Source organism: Mauremys mutica, chromosome 14, assembly GCF_020497125.1.
Source record: "Mauremys mutica isolate MM-2020 ecotype Southern chromosome 14, ASM2049712v1, whole genome shotgun sequence".
NCBI classification, from domain to species: Eukaryota; Metazoa; Chordata; order Testudines; family Geoemydidae; genus Mauremys; species Mauremys mutica.
Genome location: NC_059085.1, coordinates 5,165,683 through 5,177,716, shown reverse-complemented (window position 1 = coordinate 5,177,716; position 12,034 = coordinate 5,165,683). Strand labels below are relative to the sequence as shown.

At 50.3% G+C, this 12,034-nt stretch overlaps 1 protein-coding gene across 7 annotated transcripts in view; it reads right to left on the bottom strand.

The window, feature by feature from the left end:
• HYDIN (HYDIN axonemal central pair apparatus protein) overlaps positions 1–12,034 on the bottom strand; it is a 399,941-nt gene that overhangs the window by 276,640 nt on the left and 111,267 nt on the right. For 6 of the 7 annotated variants that reach the window (XM_044987150.1, XM_044987153.1, XM_044987154.1 and 3 more), the window contains exons 10-11: positions 10,128–10,227; positions 3,738–3,856 (exon numbers count right to left, since the gene is read on the bottom strand). In XM_044987150.1, coding sequence (XP_044843085.1) covers positions 3,738–3,856; positions 10,128–10,227 — 219 coding nt within the window. Of the gene's footprint in view, positions 1–3,522; positions 3,651–3,737; positions 3,857–10,127; positions 10,228–12,034 lie in introns of those variants that run through there. The other variant, XM_044987155.1, reaches the window with a different exon arrangement.

Genomic DNA, 12,034 nt, shown 5'->3' with positions numbered 1-12,034 from the left:
CAAGGCATGTCCGTGCTGTCGAGGTCGGGAAGCTTTGGAGGCCGTGGATAATGCTCGCCATGGACTGGAAGCGAGCGTGTGGTAGGCATGCACGGGCAAGTTTTGAATCCAGGACTGCTCTGATGAAGTCTAATCTTTGGGTAGGCTCCAAAGTGGACTTTTCGACATTGAACAGCAGGCCCAGCTGTCTGAACAAGCTCATGGTGAACTGAACATGAGACTGCACCTGGTCCTTGGAGTGATCCCAAATGAGCCAGTCGTCGAGGTACGGAAACACTTGGATCCGATGTTGATGGAGTGAGGCAGCTATGACAGCCATACACTTTGTAAAGACCCTTGGTGTCGTGGATAGGCCGAAGGGAAGGTCGGTAAATTGGAAGTGCTGTTGGTTGACCACAAAGAGAAAGAAACACCTGTGCGGCGGGTAAATCGCTATGTGGAAGTACCCATCCTTCATGTCAAGGACAGAGTACCAGTCTCCAGGATCCAGGGAAGGAATAATGGTCTCCAGGGAAACCATGTGGAACTTCAACCTTACCATTAATTTGTTGAGTCCGCGCAGGTCCAGGATGGGCCGTAGCCAGCCCTTTACCTTGGGAACTAGAAAATAACATGAGTAAAACCCCTGCAAGGATGTTCTGGCTACCTCCTTGCCCTCCTCTAGTAGGGCCCTGAACTCTTCCCTGGACTCCTGAGGAATAAGTTTTTTGAACTTTTGCATTGAGTTCCAGGTATTATAATTGTAGCGGTTCAAGAGGGCCTGCTGGTTAGCGACCCTGAGCTGCAAACCGCCAGTAGAATAAATTTTGCACCCAAATAAATCCAGGTGTCTTAGATTTAGGAGTGGGAGCTTGTTGGCCGTGTCTTTCCCTCTCGTTAACTGACTGTACAATGAGGGAGCACAGCTGGGGGTGAATATACAAGTATTCGTGGCCCTTGGAGGGGACCAAATACTTCCTCTCCACCCCTTTGGCAGTGGGCGGAATAGAGGCCGGAGATTGCCAGATTGTAGTGGCATTAGCCTGAATAGTCCGGATAAAAGACAAGGCTATTCTGGTCGGGGTGTGGGCCGAGAGAATGTCCGCTACAGGATCCTTGACCTCCACCACCCCCTCCACCTGGAGGCTCATGTTTTGTGCCACCCTGCGGAGCAACTCCTGGTATGCATGGAGATCTATAGGTGAGGGGCCAGAGGAGGACGTACCCGCCACTGCCTCGTCGGGCGAAGAGGAGAAGGAAACACCTGGGACTAACGGGTCCTGGGGAAGGTCTTGCTGGGGAGGGTCCGGCTGCCCTAGGTCCACCATGCTAGTTTCATGGGCCTGAGCTGAGGGCAGAGCTGTTGCCTCCGAACCACCCAGGGGAGGGTGACTCACAGTAGCCTCCGGCACTAGGGGCTCCGAGTGGGCAGAGCGAGAAGCCCCCGAGGGGACACTTTGGGCCTGATGGTATGCCCAAGGGGTCCAAAAGGACCATTGCGGAGGTCCCTGACCAGGGTCCTGATCCTTGTTGTGCCATTGGTCAGCACCGTCTGCATCTTGGTCCTGGACACGATAGCCACTTTCTGCCTGGGAAGACCTCGAGGTGGGACGGGACGGCCAAGATGGAGCCGAGCGTGTATGCTGGGTCCCCTTGTCGTGTGGTACCGCTCCGCGCCGTGGAGATGGGGATTGGTACCGTGGTCTCGAGCGGTACCGCGATCCTGATCGGGACCGACAGCCATATCAGTGCCGGGAGGCAGATCTGGACCTCAGCAAAGATCTATGGGTGGAATGGTGCCGGGATCGACTCCGAGTAGATCGGTGCCCGGACTGGCGTCGAGATTGGTGCCGGGAGCTGGACCAGTACCGACCGTACTGGGAAGAAGATCTTCGTGAGGTGGAGTGGCGTTGCAAGTGCGACTTGTGCCGGGACTGCGAGCGGTGCTGTGAATGCGACCAGCATCTGGATCGGGACTGTGACCGGGATTGGGACTGGGATCAGTGTCGTCCTGTGTCACTCTGCGACGGAGGACACATCATGGAGGGCTTTCCTTTCAAGGGAATAGCCCGTACCAGCAGCACCGAAGGTTGCGACGGTCTCGGCTCGGTGAGCGCCATCAGGTCGCGTGCCGTGGAGAAAGTCTCCGGAGTGGATGGCAGCCCAAGCTTGACCACAGTATGCATCGGGGAGGTTAACTGTTCCGGACTCGACAGCCCTTGTGGTGCTGGAGTCAACGGTACGGGGTTGGTGTCTTTGCGGGATGGTCCAACATGGGATGCGGCTCCGAGGGAGGCACAGGTGGTGCCGGCAACTGCAAGGGGCAGGAGGTTGTTTATGCTGCTTCTTCGGTCCTGGAGACAGTGAGCGGCACTGCGCTGGTAGAGGTGCCGGAGACGTCCGGTGCCAGGAGTCTTTGCCGGTGTCTGGATGTGGTGCTGACCCTTCCGGTGCTGCAGCTGCGCTTCGAACCGACGAGGACATCGGAGCTGCTTCAAGCAAAAGTCCCACTCCTTTTTAGTTCATGGCTTGAATGCCTTGCAAATGTGGCACTTACTAGACTGATGGGATTCCCCCAGGCACTTCAAACAGGAGTCATGCGGGTCACCCGTAGGCATCGGCTTAAGGCAGGCCGAGCACAGTTTGAAACCTGGAGACCTAGGCATCAGCCCAGGTATCGGGAGGGAGGGAAGGGGAGGAGCCCCTTACTCCCAACAACTATTTACACTAAAAAACAATAACTATTAACTACTACTAAAGAACTAACAACTACTTTTAAAACTACTTACAACTATAAATGAGTGCTACACTATAAGCTAGGGAAGTGGAGTTCAGCTAAGCCACAATCCACAGTTCCAACGACCGTCATGGGCAGTAAGAAGGAACTGAGAGGGCGCTGGGTCGGGGTATATATCCGGTGCTGTAACGGAGCCACTCCAGGGGGCGCCTCAGCTGACCCACCGAGTGTTGCTAGGGTAAAAATCTTCCGACGATCGTGCACGCAGCGTGTGCACACCTAATTGGAATCGATATGAGCAAGCACTCGAAGAAGAAGAAGCTATGTTAGCATAGCCCTCTAGCATAGACACCATGTACACTGACAGGAGGAGTTCTTCTGCCTACATAGTACCACCACCTCCCCTAACAACATCAGCAATACTGACAGAAGAACTCTTCTATCAGCACAGTTGCATCTACACTGGGGGGTTTACCGGCAGAACTACGTCAGCTACAGGCATGCATTTTTACACCCTGACCAACATGGCTAGGCCAACAAAACTTTGCAGTGTAGACCCGGACATTGTGTCTTCTTAACAGTCATAGCACAAAGGTACATTGCATTTAAGACCTGAACCAAAGTCTACTGAAGTCACTGGAGTCTTTTTGCAGAGGAGTAGCTATGTCCTTATGGTATTTTAATGTATAAAATGCTTCTCAAGGAAAAAAACACATCAGACATAGAAATCCTGCACTAAGGATACTGCAAGGAGACATGCGCACCTAGAAGTATGCAGTGATCACTTCGTATGGGAACATACACACCATTCAAAGGTAGATGAAGCCTGGGGTCTGCTCATTCTGAGCTTGCACTCAGGACACCCAGCCACTCTCAAATCAAAGTGACCCAGTTACCAAAAGCTCTGGGGTTCAGGAGTCTCCACACTCTGTAGGATTAGCTCACCTTTGGCTGTACAGTAAGCAGTCAGACTCTGTAGTTCACATGCCATGAGCCTATCAGCACTGCCCTATCTGCTTACCTCATAACTGTGTGTTGACCCAACAAAGACCTTTCCAATATCTAGCTGGTCGAAGCTGAAGAGCAGCTTGGGGCCCATCCCTTCCCCTTTGATGCGCAGGGGGAGCCGGGTCTCACGGCCTGTGAAGAAGATCCAATTTTCAGTAAACAAAATATAGGAATTGCCACACTGGGTCAGTCCCATCTAAGCCCAGTGTGACCCTGGCTGACTAGGGCATGCTAGAGTGTAGTTAGGTTAATTCACTTGTGTAGATCAAAGTAATGGTTAGATGTATACGTGTGTATTCAGATGTTTAAACTTCATGAAAACTAGTGGAATGCTACTGGTATTGTTTTTGCTTATCTGTTCCTGTCATAATGTAATGGCAAACATTTACATGGTAAACTCCCTTGTAACTAAGTTACCCATCAAAGAAATCTTATGAAAAGCTAATGAAGGACTTAAGGACTTTAACAGAAATGCAGATTTCACAGCAAGTGGTCATTATATATATAGTGTGACAGACCCAGACCAGTGGGGTACAGGAGTCTGGCAGAGGGCAAATAGACTGGTCACTGGATGAGCAGTTTTCTGTTCCCTGAGTGACCAGAGCAGGGGCTGCACTAGAGTAATCAGGAACCTGCTAGAACCAATTAAGGCAGACAGGCTGATTAGATCACCTGCAGCCAGTCAAGGCAGGCTAATCAGGGCACCTGGGTTTAAAAGGAACTCACTCCAGTCAGGCCAGAGGGAGCCAGAGGAGAGGAAGTGCGTGTGAGGAGCTGGGAGCAAGAGGCGCAAGGAGCGGAGTGGGAGTGCTGTGCTGCTGGAGGACTGAGGAGTACAAGTGTTATCAGACACCAGGAGGAAGGTCCTGTGGTGAGGATAAAGAAGGTGTTTGGAGGAGGCCATGGGGAAGTAGCCCAGGGAGGTGTAGCTGTCATGCAGCTGTTACAGGAGGTACTATAGACAGCTGCAATCCACAGGGCCCTGGGCTGGAACCCGGAGTAGAGGGTGGGCCTGGGTTCCCCCCAAACCTCCCAACTCCTGATCAGACACAGGAGGAGTTGACCCAGACTGTGGGGAAGATCACTGAGGTGAGCAAATCTGCCAATAAGCGCAGGACCTACCAAGGTAGAGGAGGAACTTTGTCACAATAGTCAGAGGTCAAAGGTCTAAGTGCTTTCCTCACTCACCATCAAAAGAAAAGGCCGTGTTAACAGAAACACTCTCAGCTTGCTTTCTGTGTGAAGAGACTATAAATACCATCCAAAGAAAGATCCTGTGTCTCTGGACTGTTTGGATCCAAACAGGACAGAATAATTGAACAAGAAAACAGAGACTCCCAAAATTATTCTAAGTAGCCCTGAAAGACTTCTGGGAAACTGGCAGTTTATTACATCATTGCCACCACTTGGAGTTACAAACTGTCATTTACCTGTTGTTATATTTTACCTGCTTTAATCTCTCAATAACTGTAATTCTTTTTTCTTAGCTAATAAACCTTAGTTAGTTTACTATAGAATTGGCTGCCAGCATTGTCAGAACCCTACTTGGATTCCATGCATGCTAGTGAATTGCCCTATAGCTATTTGAATTTGATGGGAATAATATGTGGGCACAGGCCCCGTTACAGAATTGTGGGGGCCTGTGCACTATGGAAATTAGGTCCCCCATCTTCCCTAAACTAAACAGCCAAGCACCCCAGTCCCATACAGGCCCCAGAATGCCCCTTTTTTCAACCCACAAAGAGCTCCTGAAAGCCCTTCACACACCCCTGAATGCCCCTCTTGCTCCACGCACAGCCCCCTGAATGCCCCTCCTGCCCCCCAGTTCCCCCAAATGCCCCTCCCGCCCCCAGTTCCCCCTGAATGCCCCTCTTGCTCCACGCACAGCCCCCTGAATGCCCCTCCTGCCCCCCACTTCCCCCTAATGCCCCTCCCGCCCCCAGTTCCCCCTGAATGCCCCTCTTGCTCCACGCACAGCCCCCCGAATGCCCCTCCCGCCCCCAGTTCCCCCCGAATGCCCCTCCTGCCCCCCACTTCCCCCAAATGCCCCTCCCGCCCCCAGTTCCCCCTGAATGCCCCTCTTGCTTCACGCACAGCCCTCCAAATGCCCCTCCTGCCCCCCACTTTCCCCAAATGCCCCTCCCGCCCCCAGTTCCCCCTGAATGCCCCTCTTGCTCCACGCACAGCCCCCTGAATGCCCCTCCCTCCTTCTACTTCCCCCTGAATAGCCCTACCATTCCCCTCAGCCCCCTGAATGCCCCTCCTGCCCCCTACTTCCCCCTGAATGCCCCTCCCACCCCACATATACACCATCAACCCTCTACCAGCCCCACCTATCCTAACTGCCCTCACACACACCCCAGCAGTGCTGACATACATCCTGCTCACCACAGCTCCCAACACCTTAATACCACTGGCCACAGCCTCCAACATCCCCTACTCTCCCTCAACACCCTGGCCCCCACCTACATTCCCCACAACTTCCCCCACCATCCCCCACTCATTCCCAACCCCTCACACCATAGCCCACCTACAGCTCACCCTTATCCCCACACCCACCATCTCTGGGACCTTCCTAAGCACTAACCAGCACCCTCTGCCCCCAGCTCCATGCTCTGCTCCCATCCCAGGCTAGGGCGGATCCTCCCAATCCTGGCCAGCCAGCTCCGTTCACTCCTGCTGCCTGCGCTGCACTCACGTGCTCTTGCACCACTCTGTCATGACGGGGGCAGGGTGGGGAGGAGGCTGGGCCAAATCTGAGTGAGTGGTGTTGCGCTCTGATGCAAGGAGCCACAGAGCTGTTCAGTTTTGGGGTATTTTGCTGGTTGCTGGGGGGGTCCCCTGAGATGGAAGCTCTGTGCAAGTGCATAGAGGACACATTGGTTAATCCAGGTCGGTGTGGGCATAAGATTTATAGTGACCTTAAATGGTCACTTCCTTGCCTTTAAGTCCTTGGGTTTTATAAATGCAAGGAGACTGTGGTCATTTAACAAATTTAACCTGGTTTTTAAATAAAAAAAATTGTTTATGGAAAAACAGTATTTTGTGGTTTCTTTATAACTTTCATTTTAGCTATTCTTTACAGTGCAAATAAACGGGATGGACATAGCACCAGATTATTAAATTAAAGGTGTGACTGGCACTAGACTCAGGAATCCAATGGAGCTTTTCCATACTGAGCTAATATGATCTAATCTAGGGCTCAGTCCTACAAGGGGTGCTAAAATAGAGCTTTACAATGGACACTGGATGCAATCTTACCTATGAAAAGGCTACTTCCTTTCCTTAATACCTCCTGACTTACTTCACAGGGTACACAACCCTGGTATGTGCTGCACTGAGCTAATGGAAAAGTGGAAGAAATCTCTGTACATACTCAGTCAAATCTGAAAGTGAATTTTAACTGGACTGTTCTCAGCTCTTCCATGTTTGTTTTCTACAAACACTCAGAGCTTAAGTTTTACTAGCATGAATACCTAGAAAAGCTTATTCTGAGCTCAAATATTTGCCAAAAGCAAATTTCAAATGGCCTGTCTCCTTAACTGTCAAATTTGCAAGCTATGCTGTATTGGCTAGTTACGCAATCACCTGATCCAGAGACAGAAAGACACAGAGTAAGGAGCCACGGCCTCTGTGCAAGTGGACCTATGCAGAGCCCCACTCACGTAGGTGCAGGGATTTGCCTGCATAATTCTTCTGCAAGATCAGGGCCTAATAAAGTAAGAACTGTAAACATTCATAATGAGCTGCTTGCAAGCACTCTGTGCATTAGTCACTGAGGAAATTCCTGAATGGTACTCACTACACATGAGAAATTGGTGAACTAGAAGATATAAAATTCAATGAATAATTGATTAAAGATTATTTGCATTATAGTTACGCCTGGAGACCTCAGCCAAGATCGGAACCCCATTGTGACAGTCCCTGCCCTGAAGATTATAAAATCTCCATAGTTAAGACAAAGGAAGGTTTGTTATTGCCATTTTTCAGATGGACTGCTGGGGCACAGAATGATTAAGTGACTTGCCTGAGCTCACACAGGGAAGCTGTGGAAGAACAAAGATCTCCCAAGTCCCAATCCAGGGCCTTAACCACAAGACCATCCCTCCTCTTAATCACTGCAATTATTTGCTGAGTTCTAGTTCTGCTATTACTGTCAGTCTAACTGGGTGGATTTCCCCCGCCTGTAAATAGCTTGCATCATGCAGCGGCTTTCCTTCTATCTCCTTTCCCTCTGCAATCTGCTCACTTATTAAGGCTCTTTCCTGACTGCTGTATTTTGTTCCAGATGTCAGCAAGGAAAAAGCCTGTTCCCTTTGCAGCATACCGGGGACTCCGGTAGAAAGCTTAGTAACACTCCACTGGTGGGAGACCTAGATGCCCAGGATAAGGAGCAGAATGTCGAACGTGGGATTCCTTGGCAAGGGCTTTTCAAACAAATCTTTCCTTCAGTAGGGCTGAGGAATGAAGACCAACCCTTGCAGCTGGTGGGTGGGAAGACAATTTGGTAACAGAAGCCCTCTTTAATTACTGGAGGTGCTGTTTGCCAAGTAAACCCTATGCAATTACTATGTAAGTAAAAAGTACTTGCATGACATTTGTATCCTTTATGGAAGTCAACAAATGACTGTGCACAGACCACAGATTATACTATCCAGCAGCTCAACAGGAGTTTGGCTGCCAACAGATCAAGGGCCTGATGTTCCCTCCATCTCAGAAACCCACAGGCAGGGAAATACTCCACTAGGAAACCCACAATGTTCCACTGATACCTCCACAGCCTCCAGCTCAAGAGGAGTGCCTTACAGTAAGCTGAGCAGGACCGACAACGAGCCCAAGAGGTACTGCCCAGCTCCAGGAATGTTTCATGCTGGTTTCAGACAGCAGAGTTTACTGGCTGTCTCCACAAGGAGTAACAGGCAGGGACAGTGAATCAGTCACGTCTATCAGAAGATGCTTCCATGCCAGTGTCAGCTGAGATGTGCATAAAGTCACAAAGGGAGCAGGACACAGGCGGCTCTCAGCTGCAAATGCTGGGGAGCCTCCACTGCACTGGGCCTGAAAAGCATTGCACTTAGTCCCTAGGGGGCTGCATGCATCTAGACTAGGGGTGGGCAAACTTTTTGGCCCGAGGGAAATTGCTGGTGGGGAAATTGCATGCAGGGCCATGAATGTAGGGCTGGGGCAGGGGGTGTAGGAGGGGGTGTGGTGTGCAGGAAGGGGGTCAATCAGGGCAAGGGGTTGGGGTGCAGGGTCTACAAGGAGGCTCAGGGCAGGGGATTGGGGTGTGGGAAGATGTGGAGTGCAGTGGGGAGCTCAGGGAAAGGAGTTGGGGTACAGGAGGGGTTCAGGGTGCAGGGGGGCTCAGGGCAGGGAGTTGAGTGGCAGGGGGCTCAGGGAAGGCGGTTGGGGTGCGGGAGGGGGCTCAGGACAAGGAGTTGGGGTGCAGGGTGCAGAAGGGGTTTGGGGTGCAGGAGTGGGCTCAGGGGTTGGGGTGCAGGGTGCAGAAGGGGTTCGGGGTGCGGGCTCCGGCCCAGTGCTGCTCACCTGGAGTGGCTCCGGGGTGGCAGCAGTGCACAGTGGGGCTAAGACAGGCTCCCTGACTGCCCTGGCCCCATGCCACACCATTCCAGGAAGCGTCCGACACCACATCCCTGTGGCCCCTGGATGAGGGGGGCCAGAAGGCTCCATGCGCTGTCCTTGCCTGCGAGTACCTCCCCCAAAGCTCCCATTGGCCACGGTTCCCCGTTCCTGGCCAATGGAAGCTGCAGGGGGCAGTGCCAGGGGCCGCAGGGACCTGGTGCCGGCCGCTTCCTGGAGCAGTGTGGGGCCTGTGGCACCATAGGGGTGGCAATCCTGCAGGCCGGATCCAAAGCCCTGATGGGCCGGATGCGGCCTGCGGGCCGTAGTTTGTCCACCCTGATCTAGACTCACTTTTCCTCCTCTCCACCCACATGCATTAGGATTACAGGACTTGGTCCTGCTAGTACTGACACACATGCCAATCCATTCCGTAAGGCTCTGCAAGACGGCCTAGGGAGAGGGGCTGCTGCTTGGCTGCATGGCAACAGACTTTAGGATGGGGCCCTGCCATGTATGCAGTCATGCCATATGAGCCATAGTCAAGGCAATGATTGGGAGCCACAGGCCACGTTTGTAACTTTCTGAAAATTTGAGTGAAATGTGTTATGTGGTCCATATAACACATTGACGGACCTTATTTTGACACAGATGATCTCCATGTATTTAGTGACTTCCAGACATTGCATCCTGAAGTCTTGCCTCTGGGGTAGCTTAGCACCACCAGGAAAGCCTCACACCAGGGCTAGTGTTGGCAACCCCACGACATGAAGACCAAACACACTAGTATGTTATGCTTATTGTGCCATTGGGAATGCTGTACCTGAGATGTCACAGTAGATGGTTCTGTGATAGACTTTGGCTTCTCGGGGCTTAAAGATCACATTAATTTCAGCTGTAGAATTTGGCCAAACATCTCCCTCCTAAAACAAAAAAGGATAGAGCAGTTTCAACTACAGATACACACTTTTTAAAAAAAACAAAAAAAAGGAAAAACTGAAGGTATGACGCCATTTGGATTTACTATTAAACACACTGTAAATATAATTGCTTTATTAATAGCACTTCATGGCATAGGTTTCTACCATGAAATAATGAGGATAGCATGAATATTCTATCCAGATACTACTGCCTGGTTAACCATACTAGAGAAATTTAAGAGACTGACCTTGTAAATCATAGACAGGCAAAGTGGGTGAGGTGATATCTTTTATTGGACCAACTTCTATTGGTGAGAGACAAGCTTTCAAGCTTAGACAAAGTTCATCTTCAGGTCTGGGAAACTTAATCAGAGGGTCACCGCTAAAGACAAGGTGGAACAGATTGTTTAGCATAAGTAGTTAATAGATGTTTCAAGGAACCATCCAAGGTGAAGTGGCCTGTTAACACCCCTCCCATCATAAGGAGGAAAGGAAGTGGGAGGGGAGCAGTTGGTGGGGGTTGATAGTGGGTTATAGATTGTTGTAATAGACGTAAAACCAGTGTCTCTATTCAGTCCATGATTTTAGTGTCTAGCAAAGTTATGAATAAAAGAGCTCTTAGTAAGCTCGAAAGCTTGTCTCTCTCACCAACAGAACTTTGTCCAATAAAAGCTATTTTCTCTCTCACCTTGTCTCTAATATCCTGGGACTGACACGGGTACCACAATACTGCATACTACTTGTAAACCATAGACAGCATCTCGTTTCATTATAGAGCCATTGGGCCCAATTTTGATCTCACCCTGATTCAACAACTTCCAAGGAGTTAGTATGGATTTACACAAGTTTAACGAAATGTAAAATCTGTTCCAGTCGCTCCAAACAAAACAAAACCCAGTCCAAGTTGTCTGAGGCTTTAATCTAGCAGAAGGAGAGGTAAACTGAGACACAAATGATAGTTTTCCCTGGCTTAGTTAATACAAAGCCGTAATAATTATTCAGTGCTCTTTGTTCTACTATTCCCCCAGTTAAATATAACTAATTCTATCACTTCACATCCTGGCAGTCTATTCCCAGAGCAGGCGTATGGACACATGCAGTATGCAGCAAATTTTGTTTGCCACACTATCTATTGTCTGAGGCTTAATGTACATCTGAACAGCTCTCTGATTTTGTACATTTCTCTTTAAAAGGACTAGGTCAGGGCTGACTCAGTGGCTAAGCAGTAAGATCTGATTTTCCATCCTGGTTGTCGTGATCCTCCGAACAGAAAGCTGCAGAGCCCACCGATTCAGTCCCTCAAAGGCAAAGGGTGCTTGTCTACATGAACGCTTAGTTCATGGCAAGCTGGAGTGTAAAACTCCCTCAGCCCAGCCTGTTGCACACTAAGTGTCTGGGTGCATCCTGCTGATGTGCCCAAACAGTTCCCTCATGTGCTTTGATCTACGCTGTTTCAACACAGGGGTAGATCATTGCGCACTAGGGAACTGTTCCTGCACAGCAGCTCACACAGACACTCAGTGCACAACAAGCAGTAGAGAGTAGATTTACACACCAGCTTGCTGCGGACCAAATATTCATGTAAATGAGCCCTAATACCAACCCATCAGCTGAATAAAAGCAAAATCACTGATGTACTTGAATGAGAAAATCACCTTAACCCCTGGCCAGAAGGACGATGATCATGATGGAGGTATTAGAAAAGGATGGGGGTAGAAAGCAGAGGAAAACAGGATGCCCGCAGGCTTGCAATTGGAACACGGATGTTGCCACTGGAAAGAGGAAAGCAAATGCCAACTGAGAAGTGAGA